Source organism: Pleurodeles waltl, chromosome 4_1, assembly GCF_031143425.1.
Source record: "Pleurodeles waltl isolate 20211129_DDA chromosome 4_1, aPleWal1.hap1.20221129, whole genome shotgun sequence".
Lineage (NCBI taxonomy): Eukaryota > Metazoa > Chordata > Amphibia > Caudata > Salamandridae > Pleurodeles > Pleurodeles waltl.
Window position 1 is genome coordinate 736,142,891 of NC_090442.1, and position 24,901 is coordinate 736,167,791.

The following is a 24,901-nucleotide window of genomic DNA, read 5'->3' on the forward strand; positions in this document are numbered from 1 at the left end:
TGCCAGCCAACCGTACAGCCATTACCTCTGATATATCCAGTTCACTTAGCATCACCCAGTATTCCCCTGTAAACGCAATTGCAGAATCTTCACCGGCTCCTAACCGTTAGCCCCTAGTGTAAACTCCCTGTTCCCAGATTGTGCCTAGTAATATCCGAAATCCCCCTCATGTGTGCCACCGCCCCCCCCCCCATGGATTCTTATACTATTTATGACACTGCAAATCTCACAAAATGAAGTGAATCAGACCCACCCAGCCCCAAAAGCCCCAATCTCAGGCATACTTGACCAACACGATCTTGACATGTTTGTCCTCTCAAACATGGCGCTCTCAAGTCCAGCCTCTGTTAGCCCTTTTAACCCCTGCAGGATATTCAGTCTGATACAGTGACAGAAGATGAGGGAGTTATGAAGTAATCATAATGCATAACAATAATTTAAGTGTTCCATTGTGCACATCCTATAAACGCACATTCAGATGTTAACACCTCCCTTGTGTTAACACTCCCCTTGTCCACTTTCTTTGAAGACTATTAGACCCACTCTCAGAGTCCTAAAGCCAAACCAGACCACAATAAAAAATTGTTTACTCATCGCTCACTTCTCTTTCTTGCCAGGATTATGGAGAACTGCGTGTAGCACTGAAACTGTGATGCTCAACATTATTGGCAGTGCCTGTAGATTTGGACCTCAAACAATACCAGGTTGTGAAGATAAACAACACATTCTCACACTCTACCACACCCCTTTTTTGGCTCCCACTGAGCTTGATACTGGCCCTTATATTTGTTTAATCTGTTCGTAGTTTACTGCTTAAAAGCTCTATTCTACCGTGCGTATGCAGTCTGCGTTCAGCTCTAGGTGAAATATGATGTTGGCTTAACTAGTGTCTTCATAAAAGACTCAATGGCTAAAATACCAACCTCAGTGCATTCTCAAACCAAACCGAAACACAACTGAATCCCTTGTCATGAGATAAAATCTCAACAGTCAAAATGCAGTAGACTGGAATTTCAAACTATTTTAAAGAAATCTTAAGCTCTGCAACAACTCATAATGCTGAACCTCTTGCCATTGCATTGTACACCAAACCCAACCCAGACATGCACAAAATTAACGTGACTAATATGGCTTTTTACCTGCTAAAACTCCTTAGGTTGCCTACAGGCATACCTTTCATGATTGATTGAATTGCGGCCTGCTGACCTCCCTGCCATCAAGATAACCAACCCTTCTTAAAGATATCCTCTATGCTGCTACAATTTTGATCACTCACTGAAATATGACACAATTCAGCACACTTTAAACATTAAAGATCATTTAGTGTTTCATATTGATTATATATGTACTTGAGACTTTATCTTAAAACTGTTTAATCCTGCAAGGCATAGACATGTAAATTTGCTTATGTTTCATAACCTTTTATGATACACTTTTAAATGTAATATTTAATTCCCTCTCTGCTTTGTAAAGCGTTCAAACGTCCACCAGGATAGTGGCTGCACTTTAGGTAAACTCAAACCTGAGGACTAGCCCTATGCGTCAGTCTAATCCATACAGGTTTCACATTCATATGATGCTGTTGTACGTTTTGCCATAAAAGTATACATTGAATGTGGACATTTCAAACAAATTCCCTCTTTTTAGTGATGACATCAACAGAAGTATCTCCTGCGCCAGCTACTAAGTTACAGTGATGGTTGTCTATCATGGACAGTACAGCGAGAGCATATGTTGGGAAGATATGGTATCCGTATGCCAGGTCTGGAGTGAGAGCTGAGGGAATAATCTGTACTCATGCAAGAGAAACCAGAAACTCCTCTGAACAGATTATGGTTTTGTTACAAACTTTTCTTTATTAATTAGCAAAAATTAGAAGAGAGTTAATGGTCAAGATGAATGCCATTGCACTTCCCTTTGAGGACATATCAGGCAGAAACAAGTTAACCACTTTCTTTAGTTTAGTTATTATTCCCACTAACATTTTAACCCTGCCCTATGGGCTAAACAATGCAATTTTATACCAAGACACAGTTTTAACCTTGCTTCCTTTCTCATTTCCCTTTCATACAGTCAACCATACCATGTTGATCAGCCGACTCGCTGAGTTGGGAATTGGCGGTCTTGCTTATAGTTTGATAAAATCCTTCCTTACAGAAAGAGTGCAGCAGGTTGTTATGGGATAGTTTACCTCTTATTAATCGCCACAGGCCTCCTCGCCGAGCCCTACTCTCATTAATCTTTATGTGACCCCCTTGACAAGACTGATCAAATCTTTTGGTTTTTCGGTAATGTCCTATGCCAATGATACGCAAATAGTGGTATCAGTGTCTACCAACCCAGGGGACACTGCCACACGATTCAGCTCTTGTATGTCTCAGATTGACATCTCGATGAAGCAAAATTGTATAAAGTTCAATTCTGGGAAAACAGAGGTTCTTCTATTAGGCAAAGACAGCTCATTCTGGTCACTAAACTGGTGGCCTCAGGAAATGGGGTCGCTTCCCTCACCAGTACAGAAAGTGAAGAATTTGGGGGATTGTCTTTGATGCCAGGCTCTCTTTTGAAGATCGGATAAATACCTTGGCTTCCTCTATATTCTTTACTCATAAAAAAATTAGGAAAATATGCCCTTTTACTCCTCCGGATCTCAAAAAAACAGTGGCTACGACCCTCGCCCTATCCAAACTGGACTACAGTAATGCCCTATTTAAAGGCATTCAAAAAAGTCTCCTTCACAAACTTCAGATGCTACACAATGCTTCAGCTCGGCTCCAGTTCTGAATTCCAAAACATCAGTCTGTGTCTCAGGCCTTGATTAAGTTGCACTGGCTTCCAGTGGCTAAGAGGATAGAATTCAAGGCTCTTTGTATAATCTTTAAGGTACTGCATAACAGCGGCCCTGGCTACATTCAGGACAGATTAATCTGTTATACCCCATCCTGAATACTCAGATCCTCGGAAACCAAGTACTTAGTGCTTTCTAGGTTCAAACGAGCATCTTAGGGTTGTAGGGGTTTCTTTTTCAGGATGGCTGGACTGTGGAACCGGCTCTCTTTAAATTGAAAGAACTGTTCAGACCTATTGTTCTTTAGGACACTCCTTAAAACCTGGCTTTCTACTCAGCAGTGTAGCCTCTTTTCTCATGCCTGTTTTGTGTTGGTGGCAGCGCCAAGACGTCCCCGGGCATTCGACCACTATATAAAATTAAAAATCAAATCCTGTATCTCCCCTCTGCATTTTTGTTATACCCCACCCAATACACTTTCATAGTGATCCACTCCTATTACATTCTCTTAAGAGCTTCCCTGTGAGGAGAGTTGTAGCCCAGGCACCTTTCCTTGATGCCACCCTAAGGGCCCAGTGATGAAGCATGCCAAATCTGGTTGGGTGGGTGCTTCCGTCCTAAAAAAAGGCTTTTGCTTCCATTGACAAAGCTACATACACAGTTCAAGTTCAGTTAGGCCAGGAGTATCTATGTGGTAATATGTATCCTCTAGCACACTAAAAGGATATTAACCTGTTGTCCCTTAGGAAAAACATAACACTTTTCTGTTGATTCATCCAGGAAGGTAGGGTATGGAATCTCAGTCAGAACTGATTGTCCATATAAACCAACTGAATACGAATTGACGTTTGTCCTTGGAAAGATAATCTGGATAGAACCTCCCCATTTGTACTCCTGGTTGAGGCAGGTGGAGGTGAGTGACCATCAGAATGAAGCTTTCATGGTAAAAGGTGGATAGCCCAAGGTTTACATTTTCTCTTTTAAAATGGGGAGGGCTGATTATCCACAGATCTGCACCCCACACTCCAACAGTCAACATTGGCTTCCGTAGATGTCTGAGGGCTGGGCGAAGTTGTCTGTATAAGAATATTTCTTATTTGGCAACTAAGTTGTTATGGAATGCAGACTTGTGACTGAAGAATTCAATTTCAGTACTTGTGAGATATGTACAGTAATCTTTGCTAGGTTTGTCTGGGCCAGCTGAGAGAACGTATACACGTTCTTCCTAAGTCCCGGTGACCTAGGAAGTACCCTGTCAACTATGGAGCATTTACTGATGATGGCAACATAAGTTTCTTTTTTTTTTTTTGTTTTGTTTGTATGGTCATGGGGCCATTCGTCATTAAAATCAAGGCTGCATCTTAATTTTCCATTGGACCGCAATAATATTTCAGGAACTATTTTAGTTTATATACATTTTTCTACCTTTGAAATCTACTTTCATCTTTTGTTGCAAGCAAGTCTTTCATGTGCTTTCATTATATCTTAAAAGACCCAAACTAGAATTCTATGGGGTTCACATGCATCCCAAGCGGTCTCCTAGCATGTGTGAGTAGATGACCCAACCCTGTTTTTATTTTTCCCATATGGTTGTGGATTTATTATGAGCAAACCAGCAAGTAAGTTATTTTTAACTATTCTGCCCTGGATGTCATTTTTTAGACCTCTGCCTAGCAGACAGTGCAGCTGTATGGCTTGCCAAAGAGGTCTTGGGGACATTCAGAGCTGACCTAGGAATGCATTTCAGCCATTGCTTACCATTGGATTTGTGGTTTGTAACTCACATTCTTTGGCTATGTCTTTGCTAGCTTTATTTGTTTTAGGCTGTGTAGCTTGAGTTTGTATCTTTCCTTTCTCAAACTTTATTCACAATATCCTTCCGAGTGCTTCCTTTCCGTAAATAGGCCTTTAAATCTTGTTCTTATGTCGTCACATTTGCTGTGCATTCAAAGACCCAGGTCAAATGTCGGGCACTGTCTTCCCAGGGTGCTTGTTTACTTTTCTGTCTCAGATTTCAAAGCAAGAGGATTTATGTGACAATCCTGCTGGATAGTGGGGGGTAGGAAAGTGAGATCTATATATATATATATGTATATGTTCGGTGGCATGTGTAGTTGCAGATACACATGATGTGCATTATCCTGCCATCTAGTGTTGGGCTTGGAGTGTTACACGTTGTTTTTCTTCGAAGAAGTCTTTTCGAGTCACGAGAACGAGGGACTTCTCCCTTTTCGGCTCCATTGCGCATGGGGGTCGACTCCATCTTAGATTGTTTTTTTTTCCGCCATCGGGTTCGGACGTGTTCCTCTTCGCTCCGTATTTCGAATCGGGAAAGTTAGCTAAATATAGAAAATTCTACGGTATTGTTATTGCTCGGTACCGGGTTAGTGTTATTGTTTCGACACCAATCGCAGAGGAGCTCCGGCGGCGCTTCGGGGCTTCCGCTCTTCAGCGGGGCCTGGTCGGCCTGAACGCATCCATCGACAAAGACTAATAGATCGGACCGCTTCTGTCCGAAGTGCCACTCAAAGTATCCTTATACAGACCAACACCTGGTCTGTAATCTGTGTTTATCACCAGAACACAGGGAGGATAATTGTGAGGCCTGTCGGGTGTTTCGATCAAAAAAGACCCTTCGTGATCGACGAGCGAGAAGACTACAAATGGCGTTGACAACGACGCCGAGGAGGAGGAAAGAATTTCCATCCAGGGGACAGACTCTGACGATTCCGAAAGTGAGCGAACCACGACGATGCAGAAAACAGTGAGTAAAACTGCCCCGTCCAAAACTCACACAAAGATCGTTAAGGCCAAGGGGACGCCACCGCCAGCAGGCCATGGCTTAACCCATCGAAAAGAAGGTGACCAAACATCGGCACTGAAAAAGGCCAGAGATTGCCGAAGACTTCCGACTCCGATCGAGATTCCGGCACCGAACGATCTCGACACCGAGGGTTCGACTCACCCAAGGTGAGGAAAATAACGTCGGAACCGGAAAATACTTTTATCGGAAACATCGGTACCGAAAAAAAGCAGCTTGGAGCCGAAAAGAAGCTCTTACACAGAAGAGCAAGGACTTTCCAGCCAAATGCATGAAAAGCATGAGCAGGAAAGATTTGAGCAGGAAATAAGTATGGTCGAGCCAGACCATACGCAAAGGAGGTTGCATATCCAGAAAGAGACTGGGAAATTACAAACTCTTCCTCCAATTAAAACAAAAAGAAAGCTGGCATTTCAAGAGTCAGAAATGCAGCCAAAGGCGAAGGTGGCCAGAGAAAAAGCACCACCACCAGGTTTTTCTCCACAACCTTCCCCACTACACTCACCACAGTTGTCTCCGGTGGGAACACCTCCTATGCATTCACCTATGCATACAGGGATTACGCAGGATGATCCTGATGCATGGGACTTGTATGATGCACCAGTATCAGACAACAGTCCGGACTGTTACCCAACAAAGCCGTCACCTCCAGAGGACAGTACTGCATATACGCAGGTACTATCAAGGGCAGCTACGTTCCATAATGTAGCAATGCACTCTGAGCCAATAGAGGATGATATCCTGTTCAACACCTTGGCATCCACCCACACTTCCTACCAGAGTCTACCAATGCTCCCAGGCATGCTCAAACATGCAAAACAGGTATTCCAGGAGCCAGTCAAAGGAAGGGCTATCACGCCTAGGGTGGAGAAAAAATATAAGCCTCCCCCAACGGATCCTGTGTTTATAACACAGCAACTTACACCAGACTCGGTGGTTGTAGGAGCAGCAAGAAAGAGGGCAAACTCTCAATCATCAGGAGACGCTCCACCGCCTGACAAAGAGAGTAGGAAGTTTGACGCAGCGGCCAAACGAGTGGCAGTACAGGCAGCCAATCAATGGCGGATCGCAACTCACAAGCCCTACTTGCTCGCTATGACAATGCACACTGCGACAAGATGCAACACATTATACAACACTTGCCTAAAGAACACCAGAAACATGCCCAGCAGGTTTTGGAAGAAGGACAAGCAATTTCCAACAACCAAATAAGGTTGGCATTAGACTCGGCAGACACGGCAGCACGAACGGTCAACACTGTGGTAACCATTCGCAGGCATGCATGGTTACGAAGCTCTGGATTCAAGCCAGAAATCCAACAAGCAGTGTTGAACATGCCTTTTAACCAGGAACAATTGTTTGGGCCGGAAGTGGACACAGCAATTGAAAAATTAAGGAAGGACACCGCCAAAGCCATGTCCGCGCTCTACTCCCCTCAGGGCAGAGGCAAATTTAGAATGCCACAATTTAAAGGGGGTTTCGAATGTAAACACCAGAGCTTTCCACCTCGCAAACCAGACCCACCTATCGGGTACAATACCAGAGGGGAGGGTTTCGTGGCTCATATAGAGGTGGTCAATTCCCAAGAGGAAGGGGAAAGTTCCAGCCACCTAAAACAAGCCAAACCAAACAGTGACTTCAATGTCACAAAACCCCAACACTTAACACCAGTGTGGGGGAGACTTACCGCATATTATCAAAACTGGAGGCACATTACTACGGACGCATGGGTCCTAGCCATTATCCAACATGGTTATTGCATAGAATTCACTAATTTCCCGCCAGATGTGCCCCCAAGGGCACACAATATGTCCAAACAACACTTAGACCTATTATAACTAGAGGTCCAAGCATTATTACAAAAACAAGCAATAGAGTTAGTACCCAACCATCAGAAAGGAACAGGCGTCTACTCACTATATTTCGTAATTCCAAAGAAGGACAAAACGTTAAGACCTATAATAGACCTCAGAACACTGAATCTCTTCATCAAGTCGGATCACTTCCACATGGTAACACTTCAAGACGTGGTTCCCTTACTAAAAAAGGAGGACTACATGTCAACGTTAGATCTCAAGGATGCCTACTTTCACATACCCATCCATCCTTCTCACAGAAAATACTTAAGTTTTGTAATACAAGGCGTACACTATCAATTCAAAGTGTTACCGTTCGGGATAACAACAGCCCCAAGGGGATTCACAAAATGCCTTGCAGTAGTAGCCGCTCACATAAGGAGACAGCACATGCACGTATTCCCATACTTAGACGACTGGCTAATAAAAACCAGCACTCAACAACAGTGTCTTCTTCACACGCAATGTGTTATAGAACCTCTACACAAACTAGGGTTTTCTATAAATTACCAGAAATCACATCTGCAGCCATCCCAAATACAACAATACTTGGGAGCAACACTCAACACACAAAAAGCGATTGCCACTCCAAGTCCACAAAGGGTCCAAGCGTTCCAAAATATAACATCAAGCATACAGCCAAACCAACACTACCCAGTAAGGTTTGTAATGAAACTTCTAGGCATGATGTCTTCATGCATAGCCATTGTCCCAAACGCGAGATTACACATGAGGCCCTTACAACAGTGCCTAGCAAAACAATGGACACAAGCACAGGGTCAACTCCAAGATCTAGTGTTGATAGACCGCCAGACACACTTCTCGCTTCAATGGTGGAACCATATCAATTTAAACCAAGGGCGGCCATTCCAGGACCCAGTGCATCAAGAAGTGATCACAACAGATGCTTCCATGATGGGGTGGGGAGCACACCTCAACAAGGACAGCATACAGGGACAATGGGACAAACAACAAAAACAACTCACTTAAATCATTTAGAACTGTTCGCAGTGTTTCTAGCATTAAAAGCATTTCAACCACTAATAGCCCACAAACACATTCTTGTCAAAACCGACAACATGACAACAATGTATTATCTCAACAAAAAAGGAGGGACACACTTGTCACAACTGTGTCTCTTAGCACAAAAAATGTGGCATTGGGCAATTCACAATCACGTTCGCCTAATAGCACAATACATCCCAGGCATTCAGAGTCAGTTTGCCGATAATCTCAGTCGAGATCACCAGCAAACCAACGAATGGGAAATTCATCCCCAGATCGTCCAGGATTACTTCCTACGCTGGGGAACACCAAAAATAGACCTATTCGCAACAAAAGAAAACGCAAAATGCCAAAACTTCACATCCAGGTACCCACACCCTCAATCCAAGGGCAATGCGTTATGGATCAGTTGGTCAGGGATATTTGCTTACGCTTTTCCCCCTCTCCCACTCATTCCTTATCTGGTAAACAAACTAAGTCAAAACAGACTCAAACTAATACTCATAGCACCAACCTGGGCTCGCCAACCGTGGTACACAACACTGCTGGACCTATCAGTAGTACCTCACATCAAATTACCAAACAGGTCAGATCTGTTAACTCAACACAAACAACAGATCAGACACCCGAATCCAGCATCGCTCAATCTAGCAATCTGGCTCCTGAAGTCTTAGAATTTGGACACTTAGACCTTACACAAGAATGTATGGAGGTCATTAAACAAGCTAGAAAACCTACTACAAGACATTGTTATGCAAACAAATGGAAAAGATTTGTTTACTACTGCCACACTAATCAAATTCAACCACTACATGCTTCCGCAAAGGACATTGTAAGCTACTTATTACACTTACAAAAGTCTAAGCTAGCATTCTCTTCCATTAAAATACATCTCACAGCAATATCTGCCTATCTGCAGATTACACATTCAACATCGCTTTTTAGAATCCCAGTCATCAAAGCATTTATGGAGGGACTAAAAAGAATCATACCCCCAAGAACACCACCACTACCTTCGTGGAACCTTAATATTGTATTAACATGACTCATGGGACCACCATTCGAACCCATGCACTCTTGTGAAATGCAATACTTAACTTGGAAAGTAGCCTTTCTAATAGCTATCACATCACTAAGAAGAGTAAGTGAGATACAAGCATTTACTATACAAGAACCCTTTATACAAATACATAAACATAAAGTGGTTCTCCGTACAAATCCCAAATTCCTACCAAAGGTCATATCGCCATTCCACCTAAACCAAACAGTGGAACTCCCAGTCTTCTTTCCACAACCAGAGTCAGTAGCCGAAAGAGCCTTACATACATTAGACATAAAAAGAGCAGTAATGTATTACATTGACAGGAACAAAACAATTTCGTAAAACAAAACAATTGTTCGTAGCCTTCCAAAAACCTCATGCAGGTAATCCTATATCCAAACAAGGCATTGCCAGATGGATAGTTAAATGTATTCAAACTTTCTATATTGAAGCAAAAAAAGATCTACCTGTTACAACAAGAGCGCATTCCACTAGGAAAAAAGGCGCCACAATGGCTTTTCTGGGGAATATACCTATGACAGAAATTTGTAAGGCAGCCACCTGGTCTACGCCTCATACATTCACGAAGCATTACTGTGTAGATGTGTTAACAACACCACAAGCCACAGTAGGACAGGCTGTATTAAGAACATTATTTCAGACAACTTCAACTCCTACAGGCTCAGCCACCGCTTTTTGGGGAGATTACTGCTTATTAGTCTATGCACAGCATGTGTATCTGCAGCTGCACAGCATGTGTATCTGTAGCTACACATGCCACCGAACGGAAAATGTCACTTACCCACTGTACATCTGTTCGTGGCATGAGACGCTGAAGATTCACATGCGCCCTCCCACCTCCCCGGGAGCCTGTAGCCGTTATTAGTTGATTGAAAATTGAAAATTTGTAAATAAATATTATTTTAATACACATTATGTACATATATACCTACTCCATTGCATGGGCACATCTAGAATATTCACAACTCCTACCTCACCCTCTGCGGGGAAAACAATCGAAGATTGAGTCGACGCCCATGCGCAATGGAGCCGAAAAGGGAGGAGTCCCTCGGTCTCATGACTCGAAAATACTTATTCGAAGAAAAACAACTTGTAACACTCCGAGCCCAACACTAGATGGCAGGATAATGCACAGCATGTGAATCTGCAGCATCTCATGCCACAAACAGATGTAAGTGACATTTTCCATATATATTATTTATTTGTTTTTAGTGTGCAACAACTTTTAAATGAACTTTGTATTTCAGAATATATCGGAATTAGGAACATGAAGCACATTTTTTGCTATTTCTGAAGTGTGTTGGAAACAAATACTATAATATGATCAAACAATTCAGTACACTAGGTGATGCAATTTCCGCACATTTTCATCTATGCACAGTATGGTTTTATTGGTAAAACTGTATGTCTGTGCAAATGTAATGGTCATTTCAGTTGGAAATGTGTTGTCTGTAACGGCAGTGTGCTACCACACCATCATTACTCCACTCTACGCCACTCCACCCTAATCTGCACCACTCTGCGCTAGTGGTTCTCAACCGTTTGACTCTTGAGGACCCCCAACCGAATCACTAGTTGAAGCTGGGGACCCTCAAGCAATTTATATGCTTTATATTTCAAACATTAAAACAGTAATTCACAAAAAATGCACAGATTACACACCAAACAAATACTCAAATTACTAAAGATATAATTATTTTCTATTGAAAAAAGATGAAAAAAATCGAAACATTTTAATGGGAAAGGTGGAGCAGCATCTCGGCAACTAACTTTTCAATGTTTGATTTTATTTAGAATAGCTGAAACCTCAGGTCAGATTCTACATTTCCCAAGCGTTTTCTGTTTTACATTTTTATATACGTCAGATCTGAGAAAGCTTTTTCACATAAATGTGTCGTGGGGAAAGGAAGTAAAACCATAAGTGCCTCCCATCTCTACAAAGCCTCTCTGTCACATGTAATTCATTTGTTTTAGAGCACCTCTTATACCAGTGTAGGGTGTCTGAGCACTTTACAGGGTACTGCAAGATGTACTCATAACACAGTGGTTAACGTTGACTTTAATAATAAGAATGTATTTCTTTGCAAGCAAGCCTTTTTTTTAGCAACATAAGGAAAATGAAAGACTGGAGAAAAATAACTTTCAAATTTGTGCCATTAAGTTTGCATGCAGCTCTTTGGCAGTCCATAGCTTACTGTGCTAGATTACGATTGTAATTTATGATCTGCACAGTAACAAAATAATCTCTGTGACAAAAGCAGTAACCCACTGTGATGTGCACATAAAACACTGTTCTTTGCATGATACACGTTCTTTGCAGCAGACATATTAACCACCTGCGCTACCTTAGATGAGTCAGTACTGCCATTAGACAAACTTCCTTTCTCGCTCCAGCAGGCACCTTAATCACCAAAGTTATCTTGACGCTTTTATTGTTGTCCAAAGGCTGCTGGATGTACGAGGAACTTTGCAGTGCTTTTATAACTGCTGCACAGAGGAACTAATACATATAACTATATGCATGTGTTTCTGTCAACAGTCTCCAGCTGGAGAAGTGCCTTCCTGCCGGCCCAGGCCTGTGGACCCCCTTGGAATGTGTCATGAACACGTGGGAGGGTGGGGCTGTGGGGGGAGGGGGGGCTGCGGACCACATGCTGGGAACCGCTGCTCAACACTACTCCACTCTACACCACTGCACGCTACTATGCACTACTCCACTTTACACCACTCCACTGCTTTCCACGCCACTTCTTACTACGCCTCTCTACTGTATCCTGTACCACTCTACTCTATGCCACTTGACTCCACACACACACACACACCCACACTCTCACACTCACTCTCATATATTACTGGAAGCCAGGGAAACTTGCCTAAGTATTTTTGATGATTTGAGTTGCTAAATGATACACAAACAATACAGAAACAAGCACTCATCAAACAAATACACAACTGATTACATCATGTATTTAATTGTAATTTTAATAGAAGCATTGGAGCATTTCTAAGCTCAATTGAGGTCACTCGTCATCCATACTGTGTTTTGTATGATTCACTTGCACTGCTCTCACAAAACAATCTGAGGATACTACTTTATTTTTAGCCTCCAATTTCAAATTATGTCACATTTATAGAACATTCTAAACTTTGAAATTGTACATTTAGCTTCTTTATTTAAATGCACATTAATTTATTAACAGTTAATGTTATTTAATTTTATAAGTAATTGTGGGCCCCCTGAGTAGGCTTTACAGACCCCAGGGGTCTCCGGACCACAGTTTGGAAATCCCTGCTCTACACCACTGCACTCTGCACCACTCCAGACTAATCCACACCAATCTGCTCTGCACAACTCCACTCTACGTCAGTGTACTCTGCACTCTATGCTACTGCGCTCTATGCCAATGCACGTAACTCTGTAATGCTCCAGCCTGTGCCCCTACATTCTGCCAGTCCACTGTACACCACTCTAATCTACAGTGCATCACCGCACTCTATGCCACTGTACTTTACACTAGTTTACACCATTTCACTCACCCACTCTACCCTGCACCACTCCATGCCACTTCACTCTACTCTGAAACAGTCTACTCTATGCCACTGCACTCAGTGCCACTCTGCACCACTGCAGTCTGCAACACTGCGCACTCTGCCACCAAGCTCTGTTCCACTCTATTCTGCGCTACTCTACACTGCTCCACTCTATGGCACTATACTTTACTCTGCACCACTGTATACAGTACTACTGTGCACCACTCTACACCACTGCACTCTATGCCACTCAGCTCTACTATGTGCCACTGCGCTGTGCATCACTCAACTCTACACTACTCAACACCACTCTGGGCCACTACACTCTGCGTCACTCAACTCTACTATGCATCACTCTAATCTATGGCACTGCATTCAGTGCCACTGCACTCTACGCCACTATACTCTAACCTTTGGCGATTCTGAACAGCCGCCATACTGGTGTACAACATGGCTAAAACACATTGGCAAAGGCAATAGCTGTTGCATAGGCGAGACCTATTGGCTTTGTCAATGCTTGTTTAGCTCTGTAGAGGCTAGGGTACTACAATATAAACTATAAAGTGCTAAAAGAAATGTCACACTTAATTACATCCCCATAAAAGTTATACATAGCATACAGGTTCCCTTCTGTTTACAAAATCAATTTGGAGAACTTTCATTAATTCCCAACATCCTAAGTGGGTTTGGACATCCTGATGCAATAAATGACTGGTCTGTTATCTCCGTGACATGGGTTTAAAAAGAAAAACGTCTGTGGTAAAATCATTTATTGTAAAATAAAATAGAATATATGCATCCAGTGTGATAATCTGTTCACCAAACTCTCCCTCTTCAACTGTGTACTGAAATTCCACCTGATTCAACTATTGGCTTAAAAAAGATCAGTGACTTAACCTTAACTCCATCCTTCAAATTACTTGACAAAGTTTGTGTTCATCAGTGTGCAAAGTGGTATTTTTAAGCACTGTTGCTCTCCGGGTGCATGATGGTTGGTATATCGATATATAATTGTGGTGCCTTGTATATATTGGTAGTTGTGAGTGTGTCTGTAGTCTGTTTGGTTACATGATGCTAGTTGTATAATTGTAGCTGTGTTGTTCATCTAATGGTATGTGTTGCTGTGTTATGGTTGTGAGTATATAGCATTGTGCGAATGAATGTATGAAGGTAGGTTTATTGGTTTGAGTGTTGGAAGGGGGCATTGGTTAGTAGCAGTTTGGTCGTTTGTTGGTTGTATAGAATTATGTTGCTGAGTATGGGCTTATGAACATAGTTGTATGGATGTGTGATGGGGTGTTTGGTCATATGCGGTATGTTTTTTTAAGCACATATATTGTTGCGTTAGCTGTCATATGAAATAAGATTGTATGGTTGTGTTGTATGATGCTGAGATGATGTAGGTATGTTGGAGGTGAGTTTACTGAGGAAATACTTGATACAGGTGTATGGTGATGGTGGGGGTGTAGGAGAATGATATACTTCATTTTTAATATAGTGTAGTGTACTATTATACGTTAACACAGGTATGTGGTTTACTGAATAATTTATGCTGGAGTGGGAGTTGAGTTGATTTTGTATGGTCTGCAGGGGACACCAGCTGAAGGTAACCCCTTAACATGGGAATTTCTCAACTTGTAATTTTTTCCCAAATGAAATTTTCTGAACAAAATGCCTTCACTTCTTGTCTCAGTCCTGCTGAGCTGTCAACCTGTTTGGCATGACTAAGTTGGAGTGACACTGTACGGCATTGTTAAATGGTAGCAGTGTGGGTTCATAATGGGTGGTGTGTTGGCATACTATGATAAGTGTATTATGGTAGATTTGTGTTTTTCTAAAATGGGTGTTTGAGTATAATATTGACTGTGTGGGAATTTTATAGTACTTTTTTTGGTAGTTGATGTGTTGGCGTATGATAATTGTGTGAACATATGATGTCCACTGTACTTCCCCGCCCTGTGTGTGACCTGCAACTCTTTTGCCTTCCCTGTGAACCTGATGCTTTCTCGTCTCTATGCAGCCCCTCCATATAGGTGATTCCTTCCCCCTGCAGCCCAACTGTGTCCTCAGCTTGCCCTCGATGGGCCCTTGACACCCTCAGTCTGTTTCCCCTCACCCCCATGTGCTGCACTACACCCAAAACAGCCTCTGTCTTTGTCCATTTCCCCCCACACTACACAACCACTTTTGTGAGACCCTTGCTACTACTGTATTTGCCTTCATGTCATGGTCATGCAGCTCCTCTAAGTGGCCCACAACCTGCAACAGTGCCAAATTTAATAGTGTTAGACCTGGCATCTTTTAGCGTGTTTCCCCCGTATTGTTTCCTTCTGACCTCCTGTTTTTATGGTATGCTGGACTGTTTTTTGCTGGTTGATTGTCTCTGCTCACCTTACCACTGCAGATCAGTGCTAAAGTGCAAGTGCTCCCTGTGTATATTGTATTGGTGATTGGTTTATCCCTGATGGGCATATTTGATTCACTAGTAAATCCCTAGGAAAGTGCACTAGATGTGCCCAGGGCCTGTAACTCAAATGCTACTAGTGGGCCTGTATCACTGATTGTGCTGTGGTGTATTTTACATGTCCTGATAGTGAAAGCTGCCAAATTCGGTTTTCACTATTGCAAGGCCTATCTCTCCCATATGTGAACACAGGAACTGCCTTAAAATATCTTATACGTGTAGTTTCCAATTCGGAGCAGAGAGAGGTGTGGAGTTTGGGGTCTCTGAACTCACAATTTAAAAATACATCTTGTGGTAGAGTTGATTTGTAGATTGTCTGTTGGAAAATGCTACTTTCAGAAAGTGGGCATTTTCTTGCCTAACAATTCTGTGCCTCTGCCTGCCTGTGAGATCCACGTCTGGGTCAGATTGACAGTTGGGATGTTAATGAATTCCCTCTAGACAGTGGCACAAGGGAAGTTGAGGTGTGTCATACATATCCTCATGAGTCTTCCTGGGTTAGAGTGGGGAGGGAGGAACTTACACCTGCACCTGAAAGGGCTGTGCTTGTCCTCACACTGTGCAGTCTCCAACCTTCTGGAGTGTCTGGGGCCACATCTGGACAAGGCAGGATCTTGTGACCAACAGAGACTTTTCTTCGAAGTTTGCATACTTCAAAGGCAGAAGTGAGTATAAGTAGAGGGCCCAAAATGTCAGTATTTTAGAACACTTCTGGATCAAGAGGAACCTCTGCCAAGGAGTAGAGCTGAAGAGCTGGTGGAGTACTGCCCCTTTGCTATGTGTGCTTTGCTAGGTTGGCCTGCAGTTGCTGCTTCTGACTTAGAGAAGACAAAGACTGGACTTTGCTGTATATCCAGCTTGTGAAGTTTCTCCAAGGGCTTGAAGTAGAGCTTGCCTCTTTTTGGAAGTCTCGAGGATATCAAAGAATTCAGCTTCATCTGCCTACAGCATTGGGAACTGTGTTTTGTGTTTCATCGGAAAGTAAACCACCATGACACCGTCAACAACGTACTGCCTGCACCGTGCTGTGCCCTGACGACTCTCTTCACACTGGTCTCACTGACGCTGTAGGAAGCTTGTCTGGTGTGTGGTGGACACCTATGGTGCTATCACGTTATACCAGGTCCAGATATCCCCTATTAGTGAAGTGTAAATATTGTCTAAGAGGCCAGGGCTCTCTAAAGGAAGCTCCGGATGAGCAGCCAAGACTTATATTGGAGACATGCAAAGCTTGTGCAATACCACTATAGTCACAGAGCAATATTATAGTAGCACAAGAATACTTATAGGCAGTTACCCCCCATCTGGAGGTAAGTACACACTAATTATATACACATTAGCAATTGGAAGATAGCATAGAAACAACAAGCATTGGCAAAAGTATTATAAAATAGTAAGGGCCCTATGGGAGGGCCAAACCATATACTAAGAAAGTGAAAGACGAGGTACAGTTCCCCATCCAAGGATGTGAAGTGGTGAGAGGGTAGCTGGGGGGCTATGAACCCTCAAGAGGTGAGTACCAGAGTAACCCCCAGCGACCAGAAGAGCAGAGGTAAGTACCTGGTTTTCCCCCAAACTATCAGGAGGACTTAGCAAAAGGATTGTGCAAGACGCAGACCAGATTGGAAGGACCCAAAAGTGGATTCTGGCAGAAGAGGACCTGCGAAGGAAGCAGACCAATTCCAATTTGTGATGGAGTGTCCGGTTATGGCAGGAGCTACTACCCACCCTTCTGTGGATGCAGGACAAGGTTGAGAGGGGAAGAAGACCAGCTGTGCTGCACAGAAGATGGAGGAGTCCTTGAAGCAATGCAGATGGTGTCACACATCAGCTGTCGGGTTGCAGTGGGTCAGTGGTGCCGGAGAACCACCAACAAGCCTTGGCAAATGTAAAAGAAGACGTGCAAGGCTGAAGAGGACCAGCAAGGTCCAGGGGACTCGACCCTGGGAGAGCCAACAGAAGCAGTTGCAGCCCCCACAGGCAACTTACTGGCAACAGCCACAGCAAGTCTCAGTGAAGCCCAGTCAGTACACCTGAAGAGGAGTCCCACATTGCTGCTCCAGCAGAGAGGAGACTGTGCTTGGCAGGAAGGAGTGCTGGGGGGCAGGGCTACACGGAGCCTGAAGTCGCCTTGGAGCAGGAGCAAACTATCCTTGGTAGCTGCAAGATTCGTGATGCACAGGGGTACTATCCTGCAAGGAGAGGCAAGGGCTTACCATCTCATAAGTTAAACAGCTGGCGTAGAGGACCAAGTGGGTCACTCCAGACCACCACCTGTGATGGTATGATTCGGACATGTTTGATACCAAACATGCCCAGGTTCGGAGTTACCATTATGTAGCTGGACACAGGTAGTGACGTGTCCAGTACACGGGTAAAATGGCTTCCCCGCACTTACGAAGTCAAGTGCAATGGAACTGGAGTTTGTAGGGGCACTTCAGCTCATGCAGGGGTGACCTTTCACACAGGTAGCTGCACCCTGCCCTCTGAGCTAGAAGGGCCTTCCATAGGGGTGACCTGTGGTGAAAGGGTGCATGCACCTTTTCACGCAGGCTGCAATGGCAGGCCTGCAGACTCATTTTTCCACAGGCTGCAATGGCAGGCCTGCAGACTCATTTTCCGTGTGCTCCGATGGGAGGCACAATACATGCTGCAGCCTGTGGGGAACCCCTGGTGCCCCAATGCCCTGGGTACCTAAGTACCATACACTAGGGACATATAAGGGGACACCAGTATGCAAATTGTGGAGTGTACAAAGTCCTAGGCAACCAAATTCAGATGGCGAGAGCACAATCACTGCGGTCCTGGTATGCAGGATCCCAGTAAAAACAGTCTAGGCATACTGATAGCAGGCACAAAGAGGGGGTAACCATGCCAAAAAGAGTTTACTTTCCTACATACGCCGCCACTTAGCTGCTGCTTTCACCTTGACCTCTGGGCCCTGCTCTCCGCATCACCTTGCTCAAACTGCAGCCCTGGTATCCCTGACTACACGCTCTACACTGATGCCACTACCTGCACTGTGGCCTGAGGACACCGCTCATGAGGTTGGCAAAGCACTATCACGTCCTCCACCGCATTCCTGGTCCGCCGGCGCCATCGACTCCAGCCCCGTCAACATACGCCCTTACCTGCACCAAACCCGCGGGCGCCACCCAGAGCCTGCCCCATGTAGTACTGCCGCCTTGGGCCTACCGACGACACTGCACCGCCCGCTTCACACTGCAGCCCTTGTCTCATCGATGATGCAGGACATAGTCACCAAGCCGCTGCCTGCACCGTGACATATGGGCACCGCACGTTACATTGTCCCGCTTCGCACCACAGCCCTGATGCCATCAATGCCAGCGCTTCTGACTTCGTCATCAGCCCGGAGTTCGATCTGCAACGCATGTGACTTACAAGGGCCCAGCAACCCCTGCACCAACCTCCCGACACTCCGGATCTCATTGCCAGGATCACAGTGCCCTACATTTCCAAGGTACTGTTTGTAGGTCTTCCCAACACAGTAGCTTGCCCGCAACTCCGCATTCGGTCTGAACTGTTGGATTTGTTGTTCACGACACTGATAGCCCCAGACGGAGCTATTGCCTTCAATGAACTGTATTTTTAAGTCATTCTTGCAAAATTCATATCTTTATTACTGTATGTTGGATTTTTCGCGTTGTTGGTCTGGTTTTACACAAAACAATATTGGCTATTTTCCTAAAACTTGTGTGTTGTCCTTTTGTAGTGGTTTCATTTTATTGCTGTATGTTATGTGTAAATGTTTTACACATTGCTTCAGAGATAAGCCTCTCTGCTCGTGCCAGGGTAGCAAGGGAGTGATCAGGGGTTATCTAAGCCGGGTATCTCCCTTACCCTGACTAGAAGGAGGGTCACTACTTGGACAGGGTGTAAACTGACTGCCAACTAGAGACACCATTTCTAACAAACGGGTTTGGCTTGTAACTTAAAATCCAAGTCAACTGGTTTACCTCCCCACTCATGAGTGATGCAACATCAGTTCTCGGTTTCTCTTCTCATGCCCTTTTAATTTTCTGTATTCTGGGGCCGTATTATACAATGCGGGGCATTCTTTTGTTTGAGCCAGTCGCATCTTTCAAAATGTGCACCAGGCTCAAACGACATGAAGTCTGCCTTATTCCTTTGTATGTGCTGCCCCCCGGGCAACTGTAAACTTGCTCTGCCTGGGAGGCAGTACATTCAAGTGAAACACAGAGGCGGTCATTACAACCCTGGCGGTCCAAGACCGCCAGGGCTGTTGTGACGAAAGCACCGCCAACAGGCTGGCGGTGCTTCCAAGGTCCTTACGACCGCGGCGGTTGCGCCGCGGTCGCACCGCCGGGGCTGGCGGTTTCCCACCACATTTGCCCCGGCAGTGATAATCCGGCTGGGCAGCGCTGCTTGCAGCGCTGCCCAGGGGATTATGAGTCCCTGACCGCAAGCCTTTTCCTGGCGGTTTGAACCCTGCCCTCTTAAATCCACTCCACTCCATTTCATTAAATGGTCAAAAGTATGGACAACAGAAAGCACATATAAGCTTTTCATCCTTATTCTATACCTAGATCAAATTCATTGTAACTGGACACCACAAGATACACAAACTGCAAACCACCTGTTTGGTGACTTCTTGTCTACATGATGCAGTGCCATAGATATTAGAAATGGAGTGTTGTGTGGTGTCCTTTCCATGAAATTGTTGACCCCATTTTCTTTCTGTACCTTATACACTGTAATTCCTTGGTGCTCTAAAAGTGCCACACAACACATAAGAAATTCTCAATAATAGTTGGACTTAATGGAAAAGGTGATATTGTGTGATCCCTCATGGGCATACACAAGAAATGTGACAAAAATATTTAGGAAGCAGTCATTGAAGTCATTTTTAACTAAATTTCACAAAGACTATTAAAAGCAGTGTGTGATGCGACTAGCACATTGGAACTGTTGCCTAGCTTTGTTGTTGCTTCCCAGTATTGATATTAAAAAAGCTTTGGGCAATGTGGTATTTAGAGCAGTAATTTAATCCAATCCATGCAGACCTTAGCAAATATCACTTATCACATGTTTTTTGAAAAACAGAAGTGGCCATTAACCTATGTAAATGTTCTACAATGCTAAGTGCCTGCATTTTGTGTTAGTGGGACTTTATATATCTGTCCAATTCAAGCTCTACTATAATTGACTCACTATTAATTGTTTTCAGTTCCCTCTTTTGGGCTTTTCCTCAACGGCCCCTCCTCCAGGTTTATTTTATTGTTATTTTTTAATTTAGAGAGCAGAAGTTATGTTTGAAATCTAAGCTGAACCCTGCTAACCTCATCACAGTAAATCCTACAACGGCAAAAGTGTGTTCTGGCTAGAAATATGCAACATGCAATACAATTTCCAAATGTTTTTTTAAAGGTAACAGTCTCCTGGGATCCAAATTAAAACCTGAAAACTGAGCACTAACGTAAAAGAAACAGAGTGAAGTGTTAACTTTCAAATTCTGTTTCATAATCACCTGGTTACGTATGACCACATATGGTGCAAGTTTGTGTTGAATGAATACTGCACTTGAATCAGCTTCAAGTTTGCACTGTACCTCACTTTATAATTTGGTTACATTTTCTTTTTGAACTTTGGATAAAGTTTACTCAGTACTACGAAGGTCCCCACAAAAAATATACCCAATAACAACTTCCCTAATGCAGGTTTCTTCTCACCTTAAGTTTTGCAAATGTGATGCGTCCTGTTGGCAGGATCAAAAACTGTGCTGTAGTACAAACAAGCTTATTCACTAGACCTTAACCCCTCCTATCGACACACCAACACCCTCTTCTTACCCTTCTTCCAACCCCCTCTTCTTACCCTTTTCCAACCCCTTACCTCCCTCCCTCCCGCCCATCCACCCACCCACAACAGAGTGAACAACGTCCCTGGTCCTCCTCTTCCTATCCATCATATGTCTGCCGACTTGGATAGACTGACTCCTGTTCTCACAATTTGACCAGTTTTCATTCCTCGGCCTAGAATTCATCAACAACTTAAGTGCGTTAAAGCATATTTCTTTGCACATTGACTCCTCAGCGCAGATAGCCACTTGGACTACTAGCTTTACATCGAAGCGTGTTTTCTAGGCTTTGTTGTCATCATGAACAATGACATTGAGGCCAGAGCTGTGTAGCTTAATGTAGGACAATCAGCCATTTTCTTAGAGGGACTTTACATGTGTCTGTGAGAGTCTCCATCAAAACTGAGGATAGGAATGAAGAGTTGCTCAGTTTCTTGGTAGAATGTCATAGCCTTCCTGTTTTTCATTCACTCCATAGGAATGGAAGAGCCCCCTGCCCCCACCCCCTCCACCTAAAGATGAGGTTCTAGGTCCCAGAAACGCTTACAGGTACCTTTATTCTCTTTCCTTCCACAGTTGCAAATGTCCTCGTTACTGTTACCAGACAAGCCAAACAAACCATGGTTGTCTTGCTTGCTAATCATCTTCCTGCACTTTGAACAATTTATTTTATAACGAATATAAAAAAGCAGCAAATGCACTTTGCAAACAGCTGAAGAAAAACGGCAAGAAAGCCTAATGTGAAACTATTAAAGTAGAGCACAAACCATCAAGAACCCCTGTGTACTAGGGAGTATTTTACAGAGTGGGGACTAAGGAGCTACAGGGTTTTTTGTGTGTTCAATGAGTAAATGCTATTTAGTCTTCCATTGCATCCTAGAAATTGTCATTCTGAACCATATTTGCAACTTGAAAGTTTGAAATATTGCCCTCTATTCATCCCTATGAATCATTCGACAAAGGGCTCTACATAGGTCCTGTGTTTCCATCCTTTGTTGAGAGGGGCATTTAAAGTTCTACAGGCTGGTGGTGAAAGGCAGTATTTCCAGTATAGTGTGCTACTCTTTAGACTTCAAGGGGCCCAAAGGGATTTACCTACTCTGTTATCTTAGAAGCCTCTCTGCTACTCCATCGGGATGATTTGCGCCTGATCAAGCATTTGGGTTTTCTCAGCTAGCGGTACTTTTGAAAATTGATGTTCTTGGTCTGTTTTACATAGTTGGCCCTGAAGCATTCCCAGACCTCACTTAATTAGCAAGCAGTTTCAGCATAGTAATTTAAAGTCTCAACACTGATCTCCTTCATCCATGTATCCCACAAGCCTTGATCAAACTTGAGAAAAGGCTTGCATTACTCTTTTTCTAGAAGATGCAGCCCTTCTGGACGCTTTTGAAAGACATTCCTTGGTATGGCAAAATTGCATCGTCCTCAGTCATAATTCCATTGTGCAAGGCTAATTCCTAAAATGACCAACAACTTAAATCTTCAGTTAGAGAGTGGGCACTTTGTTTCTTCAAGACACATTTTCTCTAACGACAGTACAAAAATATGTTCATAAATAGGCTGTGGATGACTATTGAAAATATGTCTCCTATTGTGAGAGAATATGGTTTTGTTGGACATAAACACAGCAGGTTTGTTCTGCACATACAGGAAGAGGCTTTCCAGTACAATTATATCTGGTTGTAGGTCGAAGGTATATCTGTGTAGGCTACACCGCAGTCTACCTTGTTCATCTTGTCTGATGGAAACTCCGTAGGGCCGCAATTTGTGGGATCCAATGTAGCTTTGCAAAGGTGACTGTAAAGCCTGGTCTCCCAGTGAATTTTCAAAATCTGTAGCCTTACTTCTAACATATGCACCTTAATAAGGCAATACTTGGTAATTGAATGGTATCTGTGGTACATGTGGTCACTACTTCGCAGTATTTGCTGATTGACTAGTCCCAAAATTTGGCCATAGAGAAGACAAGGATTTAAGACTTAAGGGAACGTTGCTCACCTGCATTATACGTAGTACTTGTTGTTCAGGTGCATCACCCCATTTCTAACACTAGTTCATACTGGTTCCAGTGATTGCTCATGGTTACACTTTTTAATGACTTTACATCTTATGGAAAAAGAGGGCTCTGCTGAGACTTTTCTCAGGAAGGCTGTAAATAAACTTAAGTTGTGTTCTTTAAATAATCTTAATAATCTTTAAATGAACGCAAGGTCCACTTTCACCTGTAGTAATAATACAACTGAGATGAAAATAGAGGCACGTGTATACCTAGCTACAAATTTTGAGTAACAGTTTATTTTTCCTCCCCAGGTGTGGGCACGGGTCACAATGAATCGACAGCTTTTCGACCATATGGACTCCTGGACCGCCAAGTTCAGAAATGTAAGATTTTATTTATTCACAACTCCATATATAGCAGTCTTGTTGCAGCATTACAATAATGGGTTTCAAATGTTAGAACCTGTGGGAGAAAAGAGAATCCCAAAAGAATACTTCTGTTTAAGAAAAGCACCCTTTTTGGGTTTCACCTGCTCAGCGCTTGCGCTGTAGAAAAATATATTGTATTGAAAAAATGAAAAGGGTCTCAGAGCCCACCCATTACTTACCTTTACTTACGATTGGCTTGCTTCCATGTCACTATACTTACCATTGGAAGGCTCCCACGTGGGTCTTGTTACCTTGCATCCTGTTCTGCAGCTCTTTACTCGCCTTTGGCTGGCTCCCAGGTGGGTCTCCTTTCCTTGCTCCCGATTGGTCAGTGCTCTTCCATGCCTCGGCTTCCTCCTCCTGGCCTTGGAGTCTTTGTACATGCCGTGCCGCTTGGACCAAGTACTTCTTCCGGTGGTCAGTGTCCTTCCACTGACCATATTCTTCCCCAGGGTCGAGAGTAAGCGTATGACCTCTTGTATACTTTCAAGTATACTTCTTCTGTGGGCTTCCAGGTATTTCATTTGTTAGTTTGTGTCATTTAAAAATCCTTGGTTGCTAGTGGTCAGTCATAACTCTTTGTCCCTCCTTCTGCTGTGTGGGAGCAGGGACCAGCTACTGTATAAATATGTTTTGTCCTGTTTATCTGGTCTGTAGGGGACTTTTTATTTTTTTACTTTGTTTCCTGCTCCTGTCCAGGGAAGCTCCTTTTTCATTTGCAGGGCATTCTTCCTCTGAACTTAGCTGCAAACAAGGCTATAAATCAGGCTGTTATCTTGGGCACATTGGTCTTTGTGGGCTCTCCGCAGCCTCTCTCAGCTGCCTGGCTCCCGCCTTTCCTTGGCTTGGATTTTCTTTACCAAGTGTGCTTGTCTGTGTGCTGAGAGCAAGGGCATAGTATCACTTGTAATTGCTTATAGCCTAGACCCCCAGCTCTACCAGGGCTCTGCAGTCCTTAGAGTCAGTGCCCACTTTTGCTCCATACTGGGATCCTACTCGCAGCTCAGTTCACCCACTCCAAGGCCTCAGCCACACACTCTGTCTGCCAGAGCACCTCAGGTCTTGCAGCCAGTACACTCTGCTGCCCCAGTACTGGGACCTTGG

At 43.7% G+C, this 24,901-nt stretch overlaps 1 protein-coding gene across 3 annotated transcripts in view; it reads left to right on the forward strand.

Annotated features, from left to right (window-relative positions):
- Positions 1–24,901, forward strand: part of TMEM209 (transmembrane protein 209) — a 247,680-nt gene that overhangs the window by 173,241 nt on the left and 49,538 nt on the right. For all 3 annotated transcript variants that reach the window (XM_069229331.1, XM_069229333.1, XM_069229332.1), the window contains one exon: positions 23,681–23,752. In XM_069229331.1, the coding sequence (XP_069085432.1) occupies positions 23,681–23,752 (72 nt within the window). The remainder of the gene's footprint in view (positions 1–23,680; positions 23,753–24,901) is intronic.